At 43.7% G+C, this 23,704-nt stretch overlaps 1 protein-coding gene across 1 annotated transcript; it reads left to right on the plus strand.

Moving 5' to 3' along the window:
* The first annotated feature begins 430 nt into the window (after positions 1–430).
* Positions 431–21,650, plus strand: nr2f5 (nuclear receptor subfamily 2, group F, member 5). Its single transcript, XM_041942394.1, has 4 exons — positions 431–1,311; positions 12,895–13,175; positions 15,623–15,869; positions 20,129–21,650. The coding sequence occupies exons 1-4, from the start codon at positions 945–947 to the stop codon at positions 20,446–20,448; spliced, it is 1,215 nt and encodes a 404-aa protein (XP_041798328.1). The 5' UTR covers positions 431–944; the 3' UTR covers positions 20,449–21,650.
* The last annotated feature ends 2,054 nt before the right edge of the window (positions 21,651–23,704 follow it).

The following is a 23,704-nucleotide window of genomic DNA, read 5'->3' on the forward strand; positions in this document are numbered from 1 at the left end:
CTTATTTGGCAGTTATGCCCGTATATGGAGCGCCGCCCAGGGGGCAGCCGTACGAGGCAGCCTGCTTGTGACACTTTCCCCAAATTGTAGCTTTGACTCTCAGAGGAGGGACACACGGTCGAAGGGTGAAGCGACACACTGGAGAGGCAACGCTTGTCCCGCGCACTCTCTCTCTCTGTTTAATCTCTGCTACACAGGCGATCGGCGAGGACACATTTAGGCTGCCTGTCGGGTAAATAAATATCGCGCACTGACGTCGCTTCCCAAAACCTCATCGCGGCGCGCAAGAACAAGAGGAACACGGATCGCCGACTCCTCCGGACTGCGCTTCATTCTGACTCGAAGAGCTCGCTGGGACTAAACACACCGTCCGCCGAATGACATGAAACGTGGTCGGCAGTGAGTCAAGCTTGTCATTCAGGAGGCAGAATTGGTCTTGAGCGAGTCAAAATGCAGTACTGAGCGTGGGATAGACTGGAGCGACCGGCTGAGAGGCGAAACATTGTCGTCTCTTATATTCTGTGCAATTTGCCGTCTTTGAAATTCTAAAAGGCGAGCAAGAAGTGAGATACCGGTGTATTTTGCAGCCTGCACACTGACTTACTGGACTGACTTTTCCAAGAGGTTACACTCAGGAGAACAACGTGTTTATGGATTGCTGCGCAGCGAGGGACACCGGGAGTTGTAGGCTACGCGCTTATGCATCGATCATGTTGATACCTCGCTGTAAACTTTGATAGATGTTTACAGAAAGAACTCAGTAATATAGAAAAAAAAACAACATTTAAATAAATAAGATCAGATAAGCTCAGATTGACCTCTGGAGGAAGTGGGAAGCGCCTCTTCGCCCTCCCTCGTCTGCCAAGACGCCAGGACGGATCTGTATCTCTCAGTCTGATTCTCCTTCTGTGATTTAAACAAAGACCAAAGTGTTTGGGGATAGCATGGCAATGGTAGTAAACCAGTGGCCAGAGAACATTTCGGCAGATCCGGGGTCGCAGCTCCAGATTTGCGGCCAGGAGCCCGGCGGGGCACCGGGGACTCCCAACGGTTCCACCCCGGGGAACGACGCACTTTCCGGGGACAAAATCCCCAACGTGGACTGCATGGTGTGCGGGGACAAGTCCAGTGGGAAGCATTACGGCCAGTTCACCTGCGAGGGATGCAAAAGCTTCTTTAAGCGCTCGGTGAGGCGGAACCTCTCGTACACCTGCCGGGGGAACCGAGACTGTCCCATCGACCAGCACCACCGGAACCAGTGTCAGTACTGCCGGCTGAAGAAGTGCCTCAAAGTGGGCATGAGGAGAGAAGGTAAGGCCGGGGAGCTGTGCTCTGTATGTGTGTGATGGATGTCAGTGTGAGGTTGTGGCATCAGACACATTTGTTTACTGAACGCATTTCTGTGCGTAAAGTTGCGCGTAACGTTGTTCACTGCAAAATATCAATCTTAACAGGCCATTAAGTGCGGAACTCAGCCGTAAAAGATTTTACAGTGTTAAAACATGTGACTGACTCTCAGATTGGCTCGGACTCTTGTTTCCAACCCCGTTTCTCTTAATTTATAGCTTGTCTAGAAACAATACATTTGCAGCAAAGCAGCAAAAGGGCAAATCTTCTCCTTTGCAGCAAGAAAGCATTTGGTTTATTCCTCCACCTGGACAGTTTTTTCTCTTGAAAATAATACATTTAAGACTAAACATGACACTCTGTAGTTTTGTAGTTTGTCATCTCAAATGCCAGCATAAAAAGTGCCCGAGATTTTGTGCGTAAAATATGCGTCATGTTTTGTGATGCCTGTTGAGCTAATAGCCGTATACAGTTTATACCACAGCCACTGTTGTTATGGGTAAATAATCAGCCACCACCTGCGCCACCACAATGCGTATTTCACATTCATTTACCAAATTTAAACCATTCACCCTGGCGCGCTGTGAAATCCCTCCTTTGTCCCTCTGTTTTAATTATGCTGTTTGCTCACCGACACCCAGAGCCGCTATAAGAGGATGCCACTACATTTGTTGTATTGTGTTGGATTAACAACGGGTCAGTTAGTGCCAAAGAGGAGCAGTGGAAACGTGTTGGTGAAGAGGAGCGCCTCCCTTATTAATTATCATTCAGCAGCGAGAACCCATTCAGAGGAGCTGCGATGGGGCATATTTTAAAATGTGAACCAAACAGAACCAGTTCTTTCTTCAAACATCTGTGTTGGCAGCGTTATGGCTTCCATTTTTTGTGATTTTTTTTGTGCACTTTGGATATATTACTGATCTCCAACCACGAAATCATCATTTAGAAACCCACGTGATTTAGACAGTTTTATTACCAAAAAGCAACGAGACACATTTGACTTCATGTGTAATATCTTTGGGAAATATACCTGGCGCACCTTGACCCAGGTGATCCAAGAACAACAAGGCTCTAAATTTTTTGTGCAAAAAACTGTGTTTCACCTCAGCCTCCTGTGACCTCAGTTATCCTCAAACGTCTGAGTCTGTAATGAAGATGTCACACTTGGCCCCTTTTAATTTCCCTCTCAGAGGACAGAACAGGGTCAACAGCAGCATCCCAGCGAGTCTTGCTCAAGGACACTTCGGCAGGGGATGTTGAAGGACAGACAGTGTCTCCTCAGCGACCCCGCCGCCGCCCTTTGTTCTCCGCCTGAGCCAAAATGTAAACACGCAGACGGTGGAAATACCCATCCTCCTCAGAGCCTGAGAAGAGATGATCCCTCAAGGGTTCCCGCGAGTGCACTGCTATTCCTCTCTGACTGTGTGTGTGTGTGCGTGCGTGTGTGTGCGCGCACTGTACACAATCTTACCTCATGTAAAATACCCGCAAGCCACACCGACTCCGTCGCGCTCCTCTCCGACTGAATGAACCCGAGGAAATCGCCTGACGCGCAGCAGCGTCTTTACTGCAAAAAATAACCGCCTGACTCAGTCTGGTAACGAGACCTAAAATAAAACTTTAACAATTTTATACCCAAACAGACGAATCGATAAAAGTAGAGGAGATATTTTTACCAGCGTCCTTTCTGTCCAATTTAACCCGTCTCTCATTAGTCTGGTTTTGCAAACTAAAAGTTGTACTTCTATTCCTACAGCAAATCCTTTAAGACCAGGGCAGAGCAAAGTTCCCAACATTCAGCTCGATTAGGAAATGTTTACTGAAATATAAAATGTGTTGCAATGTCGATCAATGTTTCTGAGACGCTTAAACGCGTCAAATTCGCGTAAAAATGAATTAGTGCTGCTTTTGATATGATTTAACATTATGACACCGTGCTTATAGCATGTAGACTGGTCTGCACTGCAAAAAATAAAAAGCAATTGAATCCTTTGATTTAATTCAAATAAAGGCAAATCTGCCTATCAAAGGCAGAAATTGTTTAATTTTCTTTCAATTCCAGAGTCCAAAATGTTCCTAATTTTCTTGATAAATCACATAATGTCTGCCAACTGAGGGAAGTTCTTGAGAGAAAGAGTTGAAAAGAGTATAAATAATGTCAGAACGTTTTAAAAGAAAATAAGATTTTAAACTCCATGCCTGATGACTTCTCTCTCTGTTTTTTTGCAGTGCAGGCTTATAGTTGTGTGCAAAAGGCTTAAATGTGCAGCAGGTCAACTTACATTGGCTGAGCTCATCTGTTGGTGCATTTGAGGTCAGCAGGATTAAACGGTGTCCTTAAATCCTCTTTGTCGGCTGACTTCTGTTTATCAGATCATTTGTCTACTTAGGACAATTTTTGTGGAGACACGTGACAACTTAGAAAAGAAGAGAATTAAAAAGCCAGAATTCATTATCATAAATAGTTAATTAGTGTTAAATGAGCGGCTGAGAAAACAGTGATCATAATTATTATGTATTTGCAATTTAAATGACCACAGATGTTCAGTTGTCTTCACTCTGTTATTTAATCATATCTCCCATTGAGTTTATGAGGTAAAAATCACAACAAATAAATATCTGAATATTTGTAAAAACATACATATTCATGAATATCTGAAACAAATCCTGGCATCATTATTTTATTGTGACATCTTCAGTAAATTGAACACAGCTGCAACATTGAATGCAAAGATTGGGGGTGTCAGCCGAAAAAGTGGCAGGACTGTTAAAGCACACAGCCGCTACCGTCCTCCCCTGAGGTCATCCATAAGTCATGCTGTACTCTACATTATTCAACAGGTTCACCTGAGGTTGTCAAGGGGACGGATTTTCTCAGTTATGATCCAGGTGAAATATGCATTTGATATTTCCATTTCCAACAATATTCGCAAAGTTACGGAAAAGATGCTGTCAAAATAAAGTAGAAGGTCTGGATGATGCACATGTGAAAATGCATTTTGTGGAGCTAAAAGAGTTTGGCATGCGATAAATTATTTAGAAGCCTTTTTACTTACTTTGATATGTACTCTATGGTTGCATATAGGTCATAATGTACTTCACATCTCCACGGAGTGAGACGTCTGAGAGAAAGTGTGTGATGGGACAAGTTGTTATGATGATTGTTTGTGCACGTTGACTGGTTTTCTTCACAGGTTAAGTGTAAGCCTGTTGGGAGTGTGCTGGTGGTGGGTGTATGTTGTTGGATCCATGTATGTATCTGTCTAGTTTGATGTGTTTGTGTATTCTAGAGACTGTACGGAAGGTGGAAACTATTTCACCTGCAGAAATGACAAATGAATCTAAATGTGAATGTAAGTCTAGGCTGTGTAAAGATAATGTTTTTTGAAAGCAGAGCTCTCATGCACCATTTCCCCATACAGGAAATCAGCAAGAGCAAGTTTTGTTACAGTTTTAAAAAATTACAGCATCGTTTAATATCGCTAACGCTGCTGCGTGACTTTTCTGCTTAGACTAAATTATTATTTAGCTTCCTGAGGAGACTTGCTGAAAGTTTCATGTGTGGGCCGCGTCACATTTAGAACTTCTTAGCTTTGAAGTCTTTCTTTTTTCTTTTTTTCTTTTTTTATCCCAAAGGGGACGTTTGACCTCTTTCTGCAGACTGCTGCGTAGAACATAATATCATTTGTTGGAGACTTTTATCGCGAGCACCTTTCAGCACCGTGACAGCAAACATTTCTGTGCTGGCCTCAGTCGGAGTCAAACCACTGAAACCTTGGCAGCGTTAGTGTCATTGTCTCACCACGCAGCTACAAGGAACCTCGGCTTGTTTCTCTGTCAGCGCAGTTTCTGGGCTGAATAGGAAGCGGAGAGGCAGAGAGAATCAGCCTGACAGCTCCTTTGAACTGGAGTGAATGTTTTAATTTCGAAACAGCCCACAAGGACGAACTACTGGCTTCGCCGAGGACCGAAATACACGTGTGTGGTAGTGTGCTGCGCCGATGAATGCATGTGTACACATGTCAGCCAGTCTGTTGTTCCTGAATCATGCACCTGTGCAGCTACGAGCGCACCGAAATACATACACGGTAGAGTTCGTAGAGTGTAGTGACAGTAAATAGTAAAACATCCGTGTGGAGTGCAGGGATCTGTTAATGCCCACATTCAACACGCGTAGTGGGAAGGCCGCTGACCCATATTGCTCCCTGACAAAATACCAACAGCAGCGGAAAATATAGGTCAACCAAAACTAAAACATTAATAACACACAGGCTCAAGTCAAAGTCCAAATGTGTGAACCGGCCGGGGCCTCTCCAGTGAGTAAATACCCCACTGGTGCACTAAAGTCTAACAGACAGCATGTATTGACTAATCCATCCTCCACTGTGGGCTCGTAACAGCGGGCAGTTTAACACCAAAACACCAGAGTCTGGCCTGCTGTGGCTCTGCAAACCTTTACTTATCCCAGTAATTTAGCCATTGTCAAAGTCAAATACTTAAACCCTGTCACCACACTCTTAGGCTAAGTCATTATCAGAGGGCTCTCAGAGGAAAATGGCTCCCACTGACATATTGTTCAGCACTGGCCAGCCTCCATTAAAGCACTCCAAGGCTAACTTTAATATTAAATAAAGGCGCGTGGGTGAATAAGATGAGCGATGCTGGTTTTTAATGCTTTTAGACACATCAAGGTGAGGAGGCTTCAGGTCGCGGTTTAACGAGGTTGACCATTTTTCTACACGTCCCGCAGTGTCACTAATGTGACAAAAGTGAGCGTAGCGTAATGTGACCTTCTCAGGCGTAATCAGTCAATCATTCCTGCCCACTGACTGGCTCGGGACTGCTGGTGACTTAAGTAGCCCAACCTGCTATTGCGTGACTCGGGTCACTTGTGATAACACACACGGAATTTGTCAGTCACTGTCATTTCACATTTAACCCCCAGCAGGGCTTCTCCCTCAGCCTGCCACGCATTAGCTCTCTCATATAGCACTGTGGGGAGCCTGAGCACATTTATATTTTAGGCATTAAGCTGATGATCTTATCTGTGCTCTCTGAGTGGAAGTGTAGTAGTTGTGACACTAGTGAATGAAAAAGAAGCAACAGACCCCTCTTATTTATACTGATTTGTACTGACATTTTAGTAAATATGGGATATTGCCCAGTCGCGTGTTCCACTTCTAATATGATAGAGGTTTGTCTCTGCCCATTATTATATTACTGAAGAGCCATTTCTCCCAAATTCCCCCATAAAAAAATTATTTCCCCACTTAGCCCCTTGTTGTTTCCAGCCATGCTTTTGACCAGAATTCTGTGTCGTCACCCCAAATGTAAAAAATGTGTTGTTTTTGGTGTGAAATTCATTTATTTTTGAAAAATAAATTGGTCTTGTCGGGTGGAAAAGCCTCTGAAATAGCAGGATTTGAAGCTAAAATAAAAATCAATTAACTTCCACTGTGCTGGTGTGGCAGCAGGAATCATGGTGGCAGATATCGTCAGACCTCAAACACATTAATCCGAATAATATATGCATGGATACATACCGCTAGTGATGAGTGGGAATATACGTTTTGGGTGAACTGGCCCTTTAAAATTTGGAAAAAAATATGTGGTAAAGTAAACTGGTCGAGCACCAGCTTTCAAAACCTCACCATTTAAATCATAGTCAGTGTTTTCACTGTTAAATGATGATAACTCAAGCTGAAAAATGACAAATAAAGACAAGCTGCTGCTTAAAAGAACACACACATGCACAGCGTGATGCATAAATGGCATGAACTTAGTCCTGCTGTGACCCACCGCGTGGTAAATAAAGAGGAGCGGGGGAGGTGTGTAAGTGTAAATAAGGATAGCGTGAATCAGAGTCGCTGAGTACGGGGCGAATGGGGTTTACTAATTAATGCAGGAACTGCCTCATCAAAGTCTCAGAGAGACTGAGGCAAACTGCATCCACACAGCAAAGCAACCAAACTTCCTCACGCAAAGCTCCTCTGCCCTCCATGTGTCTGTCTCTCTCTGTCTGTGTCACCGCACTGCCTCCGGTTTCCCTGCACTCTCGCTCTGCTGTGCCTCTCACGTCGGCTGCATACCTCTGCTCTTTCATGTTCGACGCACAACTGGAGAGTCAGTCCTCTCTCGGATGTCTGCAGATGGCTGCTTGTCAATAATTTCTCAGTAGATGCAAAGGCGGAGTCTCCGTTTGGCTTTTCTCTGTTTATCGGTTTTTTAAATAGTTTGTTTACCATCAGTCGGGGTGCAGCTAGCCAGTTTCTGCAGCTCTAACGTCTCTGCACCGTCTGTACCATTGACATGCATTCAATGCTACGCTGTCAGTGTTTTCTCCTCAAAGACACACCAAGATTATTTTTATATTAGCAACTGCTACCAACACATTGCAACAGTAGCCTTAAACCTCCAGCAGCTGATTTTTTTGACCACTTGGGGGCGGCGAGAACAGCAGTAAGCTAGGGAGGTATGAAAATTCACGGTTATGATGCACATTTGTTTATCTACGGTATTGAATTCTATGGCGTTTCAGGACATCTTATTTTGTGAAAGCATAATGAAGTATTTGTTCAGCCGGGAAAAAAAACCCCACTTGTTTTAAGTGATAATTATAATAAAAAATAATTGTGGAATACCTTAAAACCAGAGACCTGAGACAGTTATATAATCTCATACTGTTGTAACCCCAGTGACATATTATCTCCTTAAACAGTTGCTATGGCAAACTTGTTAGCAAGCAGTTTATTCACCCATCCCTCCTTTGCTGTCCTCTAACTCCTGATGGAAATATCTGGCTCTTTAGCTGTTGAATGCTCCACTCTGTTCACCAGCTAGTTGCTGACTCTGTCTGCAGCACAGTGGGCTTTCAGAGCTTTTTGGAAGGCAGTGAATCAAAAAGGTGAAGTTTACTGACCGAAAAACCAAAACAATGAGCTGAAAGCAGCCAAAGAATCGCGTATGAATTCTCTTAAGGTTAGTCATTATGACTTCTTTCACATGCAAGCGTTCTTTTGATGCAACACTATTGATTATACCAGCTTTAATGTGCTGGAAGTGTTGAACACAACTGGTGTCTGCTGTTTAATGTGAGAATTAGAACATCTTGTTTTTTTTGTTTTTTTTTTTCCTGGCAACACAAAATGTTTTTGTAGATTAAAAAGGAGAAGAACTTGATGTATCATGAGAGTCTGCTGTTGCACAACAGCACACACGGGGACAAACACTGTGGACGCAAACAGACTGTCGATCACTTTGTAGGTCATCAGCTCATTTTAAGGTGTCACGGCACCTTGTTGTTACACCAAAGCAGAAATCATAATATTGTAAAATGTGTGGTTTTTGTTGTGTAGCTTAGCAACAGTCTGACGACACATCGAACAGAAAACAGATTAGAGCGTCGCCGAACTGCCTGCTGTTTGATCGACAAATTATATATGAGCATTTTAGACAAACATACCAGCAACATGAGCTTTGCACCAAGGTTATTACAGGCATTCACATGATGCATACCTGCCTAACATCACACCGCTTGTGTCTTTATCTCAAACTCTCTCCTGGTTTACACATTAAGCTCCTTTCTGATCTCTATCTGACTCTCTCTGCTGCAGAGCACTGACCTGCAGGTCAAAGTTCAGGGCCAGAATAAAACCACGAGAACCATGCTGCCCTCTGAGCTGGAGCACACCTGTGGGCCTTTACACAGGCTTGCAGTGACACACACATATACCCCATACGCACTGAAACATGGAAAACATCGATCATTTTTTTACCTTCCAGCTGTTTTTATAGCAGATAAAACAACTATTTTCAGCTTTACAGCTGTGTGTTTTGATATTTTGTTGATTGCAAAATTCCCCCTCTCTCTTACACACACACACACTCAGCAGTGGCAAGATGTGACGTGGAGACGCATATGGTACAGGTTCATGCCGGGTAACGTGTTTATTTTTCACTCGCCAGTGGAAGCTTTAGAAATGGAAAAGCTACTTATTAAACGCAACTGCTAGACTGAGCCAAATGTATAATGCGTCTGTGTTGCCCTGGCACCGTGACCTTTTAGTCCAAATGTTGATAGGCCTTAATTGTATTTAGCTGCTGTAATTCCACTAACAGTCTGACCCAGAGGCTAATCCAGGGCAGCCAGGCAGCGAACTGTGCACTCTGCCAGCTGCCATTTGCTGAAGTGGCATTTTGAAAGTCGCAGCTGAAATGTCCCATGGTACCTCTGTTTGCATGCACTTTCCTCCTCTCCGTCATTCTCATGCCCTCATTTCATGCCCTACCTACACGGCATGCTGTTTTGTTTTGGGTTTTAGGGATTTGGAGGTCTTTTTAGTGCTTTTTCTACCTAGGTAGACGAAGTAAAACTACGTTAGTAGACGAAGTAAAACTACGTTGTTAATTTTTCAAATTTTTATTGTCAGATGATAAACTCAGTCATTACATGAAGCTAAGCACCAATTAAAAAGCAGGAAGCAGCTTATGGCAGACACCCAAATAACTCTATACTCCCATCCCCCCTTTATTCTCTATCTCTGTGTCTGACCCTGGTTTTCCTTTTTCTATCCTCAGGCATCTGTTTTTTCTCTAATGCCATTTCTGTCGCTCTCGCTCTCTTGCTGCCCTCTTCTACGTCAAGATACTGCATCTCTCTGTCTCTACACTTGTCCGTCTTTCTCTCTATCGCTTTGGACCTTTCCATAATCGCCCCTCGCTCCCTTTTCTTCCTCTCTCTCCCTCTGTCTCGTCAGCCAGCTGTAGGCGAGGAAAAACAGAGAGCGATGTGTCTCCGTCAGAAGTGCTCAAGTGCTCTGCCTCTCAGCCACGAGTGACCCCCCACAATGAGGCTTTTGAAAAGTCAAGTGGATCAAGCAGATTCACCACCATCTGCAGGATTAACCGCTAATCGATGTGAGAGCAAATTAATTGCTGTGAATTCACATGTCGGAGACGTGAAAAGCCCCAACAGGTCGAATTTGTTGAGGGACCTTGATTTTTGATGAATTCCTCATGAAAGACATGGACAATGTGGTTCACAACTTGTTCAGTGCATCCGTGAGGAGTCCAAAAGCAGCAGAAACCACCCCTGTAGAGCAGATTTTTTTTTTTTTTTTTTTGATGAAACACATTAACAAGCCAGGGCAGAGTGACAGTTTTAGGTTATGGAAGTGCTCTGACTTAGATATGGACAGTCAGGGAAGAGTCTTTTGAGACTGTCCTCCCGAAGAAAATGACAGAATCAGTCCTTTCAGCATGTGCCCCAAAACGACATGTGATCAAGATCAAGTGACAAAGTGCTCTTGCAGGAGCAGAAGTTGTGTCTGTTGTCCTTCGTGAGCAAAGGAGGACGTTTGCTGACGTTATTATAGAGCGACAGAGTCTGCGGAAGGGACGAGGTCGGTTTGTCCTCCAAACAGAACAGCAGATTTTAACACCGACAGTCAACGTGTCTTTGAACCGTGGCCACAATTGTTCGGTGACCTTAACCACAAGTTTATCAATGTAACCATGACAACAAAGGTCCTCTAACCGGAACTAAGCACATATTTATACCCAAACCACAATGTTTTCCCTAACCAAGATGTTTCTTTGCCTAAAGCTGACCAAACCTTAACCACAGCGTTGCCAGATTGTAAAACAGATTTAAACAGTAGTTTGTTATTTTAGGACTCTGTTGTTTCTGTCTGTCTCATTTGCAAACAAACCGTGTTTACCGACAAAGGTTTTACAAAGTGTTCCTCAAATGATTCCATTCTGTTTTATTTGCACACCATCCCGACTTGTTTGGAATCGGGGTGTATGTGTTGTTCTAAAGCGCAGTTACAAACTTTAATTGCAGTCTTTCACACACCTGCATCACTGTATGATGCAGCAGTCTTTCACTTCAGACACCCCTCAGAGCGACTGGAAAGACGTTTGACCAGGTAATCTTTGTGGAACCTGCAGCGCCCAGCTGTGGGACAGCTTTCACCCCTGCTGCTCAAAGTGGTGTTTTATTTTCTCTGGGTTTGTGAAGTCCAGCAGAGACAGACACGTGTGGCTAATCTGACAGCCGTCCTTTTGCAAAGCCAGACAAGAGTTGCTGGAGTGCGAGTGACGAGGAATGTCCCATTGTGCAACGTCTTTGTGACACGCAACACCTCTTCATAGCTCAGCCGAGCGAGACCGTGCTGTTTGCCAAAGGAGACCACATTCTTTTCCGGGAACACGGGTTGACACAAGTTCGCTGGGAAAACTGGTAGTTTGAGGTCAACACCTTTTGTGCAGAGGTATTTTTTCTGCGCAGAGGGCAGGCTAGAATTAAAGGCATTTTTATAACGCTCTTGAGCGATTTGACCTCTCGTTTTTCAGACGTGCCACGGTGCGTTCGATTGACACAGCTGCTGTGTGTGAGGCGACAGGTGATGCACAGTTGAAAAGCATTTTCCAAACCCCTCCTTCTCCCGTTTCTTTCACCCCTCTCTTCACCTCCCACCTCCACCTGTCCCTTTATGTAAACCTCCGCTCTCTATCTGATGGCTCATCTCAGGCTCTATGCAAACATATTGAACTCTGCACCTTTTCTTTCTCCCCTCCCCCTGCCCTCAATCTCCCTTCTTTCAACTTATCACCTCTCACACTCTCCTTCTCCACCTTATCTTGCTATTTCACCCTTTTACCTAATTTTTTCCCTCTCGTGTGCCCCCCCCCCCCTTTGCATTTTCATTGCCCCTCTCTCTCTGTGTGTAACAGTAGATGGAGTTATTAGTCAGACAGTGGGGATGACTGAACAGGTGTTTTCCAAATGGGCCTTTGAGCAGTCGCTGCATCATCATCTCTCCTCAGGGGGGGTTGGGCATTTGTGTGTGTGTGCGTGTGTGTGTGTGTGTGTGTGTGTGCGTGTGTGCGTGTGTGTGTGTGTGTGTGTGTGTGTGTGTGTGTGTGTACACGAGCACTTGGCCTCTGCGTGCCCTTTTCGCCTCAGGCTGAGCCATTTGCCAGGAGAGAGGGGGTGGGGGGGGTGGCGGGGGTGGCGTGTTACCGTATGTGTTCATGTGTGGTGTGTGTGTACGTATGTGTGCATGCATGCGGGTGCATAACATATGTAGGTGTGAAGAAGTGTTATATCTTTACCAGCTGCTGCTTGTCATTACTCATTGATGCACAACAGCAATGCAGAATGGCCTTGGCCTGGCCACTCTCCACCGCTCCACTGAAAAGACGAGCGCTGACATATTTAAGAGTCGGAGAAATGTTCCAGTCTCCACACTTTTCACCCCCTTTGACCCCATTCTGCAACCCCCCCACCCAACACATTTGACATGCCCAATTTCACTCTTTCTTTTCTGTCTTCATCTCCTCTCTCCCCTCTGTTTCCCCTGCAGGCCGTTAGGTTTCACTTCAGTTTACATGAAGGTCGTGCACAGGCGGTGTGGATTTAGACCAGGTTTAGGTGTATTGCAGACTTACACGGAGAGAAAAAAAAATGTTGCATATTCATTGCTTAAAAGTTCAGACTTATACCGCTGAATTCTCATCCTCATCGGTCTTGTTTTCCATCAGCTGTACAACGAGGACGTACATCGAACTCCCAGAGCAGCCCAGGACAGTACCTGACCAACGGCACCGACCCGTACAACAGCCAGCCCTACTTATCCGGCTTCATTTCTCTGTTGCTGCGTGCCGAGCCCTACCCCACATCTCGCTACGGGGCCCAGTGCATGCAGGGAAACAACCTGATGGGCATTGAGAACATCTGCGAGCTGGCGGCCAGGCTGCTCTTCAGTGCTGTCGAGTGGGCGAAGAACATCCCTTTCTTCCCTGACCTGCAGCTCATGGACCAGGTGAGTCGACCACTTTGATGCCTGAGTGCAATTTTCATTCAAACATCCGACCAGCAACTTTAAAGAAATAGTGCGACATTTTGGGAAATGCACTTCCGAGTTTTCTTGGTGAGAGTTAGCTTGGTTAGCCGGTTAGCTTAGCTTAGCATAAATACTGGAAACAGGGAGAACAGTTAGCCTTGACCTGTCCAAAGATAACAAAAGATCAAGCAAAAAAGCTTTCATGATATATATCTCGTGTTTGACATGTAGAAAAACTGAAGTGTAAAAAAGATATTAGGGGTTATATGACGGACTATTTTTCTGTCGCTGTTTCCGCATGTTTCCAGTCTTTGTGCTAAGCTAAGCTAATTACCTGCTGCCTGTAGCTTCATATTTAATGACAGTAGTATCAATTTTATCATCTAACTCTCTGTCGAAAATGTCGAATTGTTCCTTGAATAGGGTATGCAAAGAGAATATACTGAGAGATGATTGACTTTTGGCCTCTAAATGTAGAAAGTTAGCATCAGGATAAGGTTAAAAAAAATATAGGTTAAAGAATCTGCCCACATGTACAGCATATAATATACCAAAATCTACCGAAAAAACATTTGGAACATGTTTACTTGGTTGCATCACATTTTTTAGTTCATGTCTACTGAAAATGTAGAGCCAGTAAAGAAGATTTGATGCCATAAACATAATTTAATTCTACTGTTCCACCTAATCCAATGAAAGACCAACCTTTCATCATTTTTCACATGACATCTCACCCTCTGCTTACACTTTGAAAAAGAACCGAGCCTGTAAGTAATTGAAAATGGACATTTTCTCTTAAAACGAAATCTGTTCTGTTATTATTCAGCGACTGCAGAAACAGGCACTCATGACATTCAATATGGACAGACGTGACATCAATCCTGCATGTGTAGATTTATACCAGCTGTAAAGTCTTGGCACGGAGTCGTCCTCTGACCTATAAATATTCACATGCACCTTGGGCAGACATAGTCATCACAAATATGTCGAGCTATAGCTGCATCGTGTCATTAATATATCATTAACGACATGTCAGCATGTGGAATATATCTGTCCTTCCTCTCTCTTTAGTATTGTACCATTAGTTTCATGTTTTCTATAAACCTACTCTTTTATGATTCTTTCTTACCTGCTACCAAAAGACTCTGTTTACACCAGCAAGTTGTTTCCCTCAAAACATTCAATCATTTTGCAGCTTTGGAGTTTCTTTATTTGCTTTTTAAATTTACTCTGTATACCAAAGTGCTGATTGGCCAATCGTCTTAAAGAAGACAAACAACACTAATTGGCACTGAGCTCATTATGACGCTGTTTAGCTGTGAAATTGTTAGTTGTTAAACGCACCTCATATTAAAAGCATATTTCTTCCTGTCATAACACAGCTTGCCACATCCTCTTATAATCTTTATGACCTTTAAAACTAACTATAAACACTAGATCACATTGATTCATCCTTCCAATCAGCCTTTGACAGGCGTTTTATTCTATGTGCCTGCTTTGTGTGCGCTTCCTCCTTCCTTCAGTGAATGACTGTGTCACTTGTTGGGGTGAATCTGTGCATGAATGAAGCTCCTGTCCGGTGTGTACAAGAGTTTACTGATAATGTTACCAAATTCTGACCATCTCCAAAGGTGGTTTGGATTATTGGATGTTCAAAACATCTCACCTCCCTTTGCACTTAGTAGTTAGTAATTAGTATGTATTTGTGCAATTGAATTATAGTTTGACTCATGTCAAAGCAGCATTATGCAAGAACAGTTTCACAGTTTTGGAGTGTAATTCACTCTCCTGCCAACAACTAAAAGGCAGTCTGAGCTTTACTCTTGTCCACAACCCAAAGATATTCAGTTAACCGTCATAGTGCAGTGAAGAAACCAGAAAGTATACACTGTAATCAGAGAATTTTCACTTTTCTTACTCAACCGATTAATCGATTAGCAAAATAATTGGGGATAAATTTAATAGTTGACAATAGATCAGTTAATTGCTGCAGCACTGCTGAAGACCCATAATTAGTGTCGTGGGATGCAGTGCTGTAAAGCCTTATTCCTTTCTCATTGGAGATCTTTCTCATTCAGCCAAAGTTATATACATGGGATCCAAAGCCTGCTGTACTGTAACTAGAATGTGTGCAAACCTTGAATGACTCTCAAACATGCTGGAACATTTTTAAACATAATTCCTGTCAGATACTTTTGAAGTTAAATTGATTTGAACCTGCAAACACAACTTTATTATTTGGAATCAATTTCTGGTCTCCATTAGTTTCATATTTATCATTAAAAAACAGTAATTTCGTAAAGTTGTCCAGATCTGTCAACCACATAAGATTTAAAACTGATTGTATGTTTTTAAATATCCTGCTGACAGAGGAGTGAAAATAATTTCCTTCCTGTAATAACCACTCTCTACCAACTCTATCCTAGGTGGCGCTGTTGCGCATGTCATGGAGCGAGCTCTTCGTCCTCAACGCCGCCCAGTGCTCCATGCCGCTCCATGTGGCCCCTCTGCTGGCAGCAGCAGGCTTGCACGCGTCGCCCATGTCAGCAGAGCGCGTGGTGGCCTTCATGGACCACATCCGCGTCTTCCAGGAGCAGGTGGAGAAGCTGAAGGCCCTGCAGGTCGACACAGCCGAATATTCCTGCCTCAAGTCCATCGTGCTCTTCACTTCCGGTGAGTCCGAACGAAGCACGTGTGTCATATAAAGAGCGGAGAGTCACAGGGAAACTGCATGAAATATCAAAAATGTCATGGATCTGTAAACCAAAAGACCAAAACAGATTGATCTCAGTTATTTGTTGAGACTCAGCTGAGAGACAAATGATAAAGATTCAGGAAGCAGTCGATCTTTTCCTTCGCAAACTCACACTCACGAGGGATTATGGGTAGATCCTTGTCAACAAAAACACCACCTTTCTCCTGTGAGCCACTTTACCATTGCTCAGGCAGAAAGGGAGGAATTAGCAGGCGGCCGTGCTGACTTCCGCTGGCACAGGAGCGTTTTGTTAATTGGTTTATCCTCGTCAACGAGGACACTTGATCGCAGGCTATCAAAGTACATGTAAACAGCTTAACCTGAGTTAGAGGGACGCGATAGGTGGGTTATTCTGTGCATCTAAACATAGCCGTGGAAAACTCTTGCTGGAAGTAAAATTACTTATTTATCAGGGCGAGATAGAACTATTGAATTGAATAGTAAATAATAGATGTAGATAAATATTTATTTAAAATACAGAAATATAGAATTTAAGAGCCTAAAAGGGAACTTCATAGTGTTGTTGCCATGTTATGTAAAGACGTTGCTGCTGCAAGGAGACATGAAAATACTTGAAGGCGGTCATTACAAGGTTAAAAAAGATTTAGGCTCAAAGCTGATTGATTAAAAAAACAGCTATCTTAAATTCTGTGTTGCACGCTGTAACAGAGGCCCCTTTCAAACATGCACCTGATGGCGGTTTAACATGTTGATCTCAAGTTTGAACTGAATGCCATTAAGTTTGCATTAAGGCTGCAGCACAAGGTGAAACATGCGCACGAAGAAATGAAATGAATGTCTTGCTCAACTACTGTACGACACACAGACCAGGAGAGAACCAGAATCCTGTCCCTGATTGAACATTTTGACTGCTACTCAGTAATTTGACTGTTGAATAAGAAGTTGCTCACATGCTCTAAATGCCCAGAGACACTTCTTCCCTCTGCTGTGTTGCAATCCAGTTTGAGATAACAGACACCCGGCTTCAACTGTATTTAACCCTCAACCTTTTCACCTCCGCCGAGCCTGCCCGAGACGTGACCTGTAATGCTGCGGCAGATATTATCTCATTGGCTCCATATGTAAATGCTGCTGCTACAGTCCTCCCACTAGTCAGTCATGGTCTCTGCCCTCCATGCATTTGACTGTAATTTGATCGCCCTCTCATACTGTGAAAGCCCGTTAATGACCTCGTGAGTAGCTTCTTGTGCCTCACTTAAATCACTTTTTGCTGGCGTCAACTGTAAGTAGCTGTAATCTTCGCGCTCCTTCGCTCAGTTGTATTTAGATTTTTGCCCATGTAGAACATTAACTGATAATACAGAAGAAACTACTCCTCCATTTTAGGGCTGGCCAGTTAATCAAATGTTATTTTCATTTATGATTTTGGCCTATAACGATATGCAATGATGCTCTCATTAAAAAAAAAAAAAATTAGGTCTTTATACCTAGATTTTTATATATTACATTATTATCATATATTATTATTAAAAGGCATTTTGTTTCGTTTTTCAGTTGAATTGTGTTTAACGTTCAAGGAAATCAGCTGTTATAAAGACAGCTAAAAAAAAAAAACAGTTTCAATGGAGACAAGTCCATTATTTATATAGATACACACACTATATCTGATCTTTGTTTTCTGCATTTTAGCAAATAGGAAGCAAGCAGCCATGATCTGCTAAAGTTGCTTCTTTATGACATTTAGTTAACATGTCTATAATCTTATGTTTTTGATGATGTTGGTAATGTCTGACTTGATTTTAACCGCTCTGCTGCCTCAGTAGATTATGGTTAGCAGGATTTCCACAGTGAAAATTCCTTTGTGCTGGCACAGATTGTCTTTTTATGGTTATTTTCATGTAAAGCTCTTTAGAGAAGAGGAGTACTTGAGCCCGACACTCTGACCGTGTTGCACTCCCCGCAGAGCCGCAGACGAGATTAAATCAAAATAAAATGCTTTTGCATCTTGAGGAAACCCATGAGAAAGTCATTGTTTTGATACTGCTTATATACAAACCCCGTTGAGGTTTATCCCAACAGTCAGTGGGCTCCAGTGCCAGCCAAAATACTGTCACATCTGGGATACTTCACTGAGAGATCATGCTTTGTGACCCAGGGGGAAACGGATGGTGAAGAAGCCAACACTGAGATGTCTCTTGTGCACATTTTTTTTTTAGTGCATTTCCCCTCTTTTCTCCCTTGCATGGCTTGTCAGATTCACTCTGCATGCACCTAGCGTCTCTCCTCCATGTATGTGGGTGGCTGTGGATCCACCTCTGCCTTCTCCTCCCCGCTTTCTTCAGCCATCTCTCCCTCATGATCCCATCTATTATTGAAACCAGTCATCCACCCCTCCTCCCTACGCTCCCCAAACCCAACCCCAAGCCCAGCCCAGGCCCCGGGACCCCTGCCCCCACAACGGGAGTTGAATTATGTATGCTGGGATCCAGTGAGACGGAGGATTCGCCACAGCCCCGACCATGACCTACATAACCCCTGTAGCCCTGAGCATCCCATGTGACTTCCCTGTGCGCGGGCAGATGTACCCACATATATATACACAAAAACTGCACGTCTTGCCAAAAGAAGACAATAAATTTAGTGAAACGTGCAGATATCAATGCAGAAACTTGACTTTAATGGAGACGGACATGCACACACTAGATAGACTCGTTCATAAACCTGACTCTTGCAGACCTGATAGGGTGAGCTAACAAGCTCAGACAAACACCAATCGTCGCTCACCTCCCTCTGAGTCCCCTCCCTCCGCTCCCCCTGTGAAGCCCAGTCCCATCAAGCCACATCAGAGAACGGGCATCTCAGTCCTGCCACCCTGATCCCTCACCCCCACTGACCCGGTGTGTGCCCAAGGATCAGACAAAAGAACACGGCGCTTGGCGTGGAAGGGCGCCCACAGAGCTGTCGCTTCGGCACGCGAAGTGGTTTCAGTCACATAGACAGCTTTGCTAATCCCAAACAGGCAGTGACTGCCTTGTCACGCAGGACCCAAAATGGCGGCCCGACAAAAAAGCAGTCCATCTGCCCCCCAAGTGGAGGGAAATGCAGCCGAAGTGGGAACAATTATTCACTCAGAATGATGAGAATAGTGGCCGCTGGGGGTGGAGAGCGGTTGACACACTCAATTAAAATAAGAGGTGAATTAAATTTTTTTGTTGTGCATAACTGATGCCCAGCAGGGCAGGGTTCACACATCAAAGTGTGAGATGACAAAGGGGACCTACGATGCAAGGCGACAGGTTAAAATGTACGGGCCAGCGCTTTTAGACTGAAAGAACGTGCTCAAGGAGAAATTGCCCTCATCGAAAACCTGTCTTCCAAATGAGGGTTCATTCAGCGGGCAGAGTCAGAGAGCACTGCCGCTGAATGTACCGTCTGTGGCGGCGCACAATAAAATGTGTCTTTGTTTTGAGTTCACACATCTCTGACCTCCTTTGCTAAATCCCCCGTGCTCTCCCCTGCACGCAGAGGGTGCGAAAAGTATCGCGCGCAGCGTTACACACTCTCTCTCGGTTGTGAGAGACCGTTGCCAAGGCGGGGGCCGGCGGGAGGGGAGGTGTGAGGAGGCGGGAGGCAGAACATGACCTCCAGCTGCGGGGAAAGGGGACGCTGTAGTGTGCTGTGAACACAGACCACAGGGGTGTATCAGATACGCATCTCTGCGGTGACAACCTCGATTTCCCCAAGTTTGAGCAAGATTCCTCTGGAATTTGAAAGGAGTCAGCTCTTCATTCCGTTTTATTGCTCCTCCGTGTCACGTTTCTCATTTATCTCTTTCAAACAGCTTGATGAGGTTTAAAGTCCTCATCCTCTGTCCAAGCGCTGATTGCTCTTATCCCTTGTTATGTGTTTTAGATATTTTTTAGTAGTTTTACACTAAAATTCCTCCAATACCTGTTAAAGGTAAAACAGGCAGCTACATGCACGTGTCCAAATGTGATTTGCAGTAACTCCACCCATCACATACAGTAAAAGCACATTTATCAGCCATATCTGTGCCCATCTGCACCTCCATCAGTTGCATGAAGAGACTAGTTTTTGCTCATGTTTTGTAGATTCTGGTTACTTTCATGCAGGTTCATTTCAGACGCTATAATAAGGATAATACTTGATTTATTGATACACTATAACTCTTTTATATTCTCTTCCTTCCCTCTAGATGCTATGGGGCTGTCAGATGTTGCCCATGTGGAGAGCATCCAGGAGAAGTCCCAGTGCGCCCTGGAGGAGTACGTAAGGAACCAGTACCCCAGCCAGCCAAACCGCTTCGGACGTCTCCTCCTCCGCCTGCCCTCCCTGCGCATCGTCTCCTCTCCGGTCATCGAGCAGCTGTTTTTCGTTCGCCTGGTGGGCAAGACACCCATCGAGACGCTGCTCCGCGACATGCTGCTGTCGGGCTCCAGCTACAACTGGCCCTACATGCCCGCCGTGCAGCGCGAGCGGCCCATCTCCCTCCACTACAACGAGAACGGGCCCTGAGGTGGACGGGAAAGACGAAGGAGAAGCTGCGAGACAAATTCAGGCCGAACGTCCATCTGACTACTCGTCCATCCATCCTTCCTTCCCTTCATTCTCTGAGTTGAACTTGTCAGCTCTCCCAGAGGAAGCAGCTCCCTCGCCATTCCGCTCAAAAACCCATACTGACGATATCACCCGTTGCTGCCCCGGTTACCCAAACCAGCCAATCATTCACCGTGGCCGTCTCAGAGAGTTGGTGGCCCGTTGCAATCCCTCAGCCGACGGTTCGGTCTACATTTGAGATGTGGCACGAGACGGACAAGTTGGTAGAACGGGTTATTGCGCAGTTCACCAGCAGGTCTGTTGGACTCACTTCAGATGTCAGTCTCAAACCCCATGAAAACGGGGGCAGCAAAGGACAAAACATTTGCTTTATTGTTGGTGCTATGCCTACACTTACAGAGGCTGTGTACATGCATCCCAGTATGGCGAATACTGAACAAGGGCTTTGCCAATGGGACTCTACAACCAAGAGTACAAGGCCCGTTGTATATTTACCAATTTTTGAAAAGAAAGCCAGAAGCCATTAAAAAAAGACAAATGCCAAAATGTCTTGGACTTTTGCAGAGGACGTGTTTTAATGTGTGTGTTTGTATTAGCACTGTTTCTATGGAGCGAAAACTCATGATTGTGTCCATATGTACAGTATATTGTTGATTCATAGGCATCTATAGCATATTAGGGTTCAATGGGAAAAAGCTCAGGTTCAGCGGGTGGGTAGACAGACAGACAGACAGACAGACAGACATGCCAATATCAGTTCAGAGCAAAAAGACAAACCCAGCAAAATCTACACTTATCAGCAGCCTGTGCCAAAGCTGAAAAATGCATATTTGGATATTTTTGTGGTAGTGTTGGTGATGAAAATTTAATGTTTGGTTTGTCTATAATTTGACTATATACTTGTTTTTGGGTCTCAGGGGGAGAAAAGAAGTTTTTTTTAAAAAAAAAAAGAAAAAAACAGATGAAAGCTTAGGCACTTGCATTGTAAACTAGTCAGAACCTACACTTATTCACTCCTGTAAAATCACAGCACTGGCAGATTCTTGCTACCCTTATGCCATTTGATCAATCCACCTTTTTTACTTATTCAAAATACACATTAAAGATCCTTACATGTTGTTATCAGAGGAGTGACACAACTCATCCTCGTCGTTGTTTTATAGTCATGATTGTCAATATTGGACCTTTTGGAGGGGGTGGGAGGGGGGGTTGCATTTTACAAAACTAGCTGTACTTGCCTTAGAACAAAGATTTTGTCACTGAGCATTTATCTTATGACTGTGCCATAATCTCTCGTTACCTGTTATAACAGGTATTATGTCCTGTCAGGAGAGGAAATGAACTCACGCGATGAGAAAATGATTCACGTTCACGTAAGGTCAGAGAAAAGTGATGCCACGTAGACAGATTTCTAACGCATCAACAGACAGTGTCAAGACGAACAGGTGAGAACGGACATTTCTGCTTTAACATCATCAGCACTTTCATTTTTTTAGACCTCGTGTGAGTTCGTTTCCACTTCCTGATGATATTATCATGTAGGGAAAACCCCCTTGACTCATGTCATTTGAGCTTATCGTACCGATACCGTAGAGAAAAGTATCACTAACCTCTGAAAACCTCAGTCTATGTTACAATATTATCCCAGTTGGACTTATGACTGTGACTTAGCTTAGGACTATTTTAAGTTGTTTTGTTTTGTTTTTTTTTCTTCCCCTCAGTGGGAGCAAGTTTGTTTCGACAACCTGTCTCACATTTCCAACATGGCGCAGTGGTATCAATATCAAGTTTTGGTATTGGAAAAGCCATCTGGGACCTTACAAAGCTGCCTGTTGATAAATGAATCCGCAGAGAGTTCCTCTGAGTTTGTTTTTATCCCCTCTACTTTTGTTTGGAAATATGGATTATCCATTAATTGAAATAAAATTCTGTTGTTCACAGAAAGTTTTCTGCTGTCTTTTGCTGTCATATAATTAGAACTCAAAGGGCTACAGAGACATGTTAAAAGCAGCAAAGTGAGTCCTTTAGTTTGTTTATTGGCATCACTCTGCGTAACCATGATCCTGCACAAACTATTCAAAGCATTTTCATCATTTGGCCGAAATTTCCGGACTTTTTCTTTCTTGAATATTTGAAGTTTCAAAAACATGGGATCCTACATTTCCCAGAATGCATTTAGGGCTGTTCAGTGGGAGACTGCGGAAATGTTTCTCCTCTTTTGTATTCCCATCTGAAATTTTAAAAATTATCCTTAATGCTACTCAACAAAGAAACGTGTGAGTCAATTTTAATAATCTCAGCTTCTCTTGTGGGAAATCAGCTCTTCTCCATCTGTTCAGGATGGTGAGCAGCTCTGAATACACTGATAATATCAATTTTCTCTAATCTTTAGCTTCTGCCTGCTGTTAGAGGTAAAAATAACAGAACTTTAAACTCAGTGATTGGATGTTTCTTGCCTAAATGCACCATGGGAGATGTAGTAGTAGTCCGTACACAGGCTTGTACCTTCGCTTTTAATCAAAGAACTAAATATTTTCCAACGCGGATGTTCGTCTTTTGTGCTGATGATTCAACTGTGTCTCATACCCACTGAAAGCGTGCAAGTTCTCCAGCTGTGAGTCACGTAACATTGTCTACGGGAAAATAAAATGGAGTTTTATCCCACTTACCAACTCTGTTAGACCCTCATAAACTCCACACGCCGTGTTTTTAACAGGTTTCTGTTATGAATTTCTCGTCTCTTGCTGAGATCAAAGTCAAAGTCAAAGTCAGCTTTATTGTCAATTCTGCAGTATGTACAGGACAAACAGAGAATCGAAATTGCGTTACTCTTCAACCCTTTGTGACAGGACATATATTAAAAAAGAGATAAATAAAACCTGTACAAACTAAGTAAGTAAAAACTACAATCTAAGTAAAAACTGTACAAACTAAACAATGAAACATTGAGAATGTAATAGTGCAAATGTAAACGGTAGTGCAAAAAGAATTAACTTAACAACTGGTGGTGAATAAAGTGACTGTGTGTTGTTTTCCTGAGGGGAGGGGTTCACATCAGTGAGAGTTTAACCCCGAGGACGTCATCAAAGTTATTTCTCAGACATTAGAAAGCTCCCAGAGCCACTGAAGCCACATCATACAGCTGCTTTCACCGGCTGAGTGTTCTCATGATGAGTAAACTGAACTGTATAAAGCCTGTGCAGTGCTTCTTTAA

The sequence above is a fragment of the Chelmon rostratus genome, chromosome 8 (genome assembly GCF_017976325.1).
Source record: "Chelmon rostratus isolate fCheRos1 chromosome 8, fCheRos1.pri, whole genome shotgun sequence".
Taxonomy (NCBI): Eukaryota; Metazoa; Chordata; class Actinopteri; order Chaetodontiformes; family Chaetodontidae; genus Chelmon; species Chelmon rostratus.

Coding starts and splice junctions, on each gene's coding strand:
- nr2f5 (XM_041942394.1), top strand. CDS start 945: ATGGCAATGGTAGTAAACCAGTGGCCAGAGAACATTTCGGCAGATCCG. Junction 1,312..12,894: donor AGTGGGCATGAGGAGAGAAG/GTAAGGCCGGGG, acceptor GTTTTCCATCAG/CTGTACAACGAGGACGTACA. Junction 13,176..15,622: donor ACCTGCAGCTCATGGACCAG/GTGAGTCGACCA, acceptor ACTCTATCCTAG/GTGGCGCTGTTGCGCATGTC.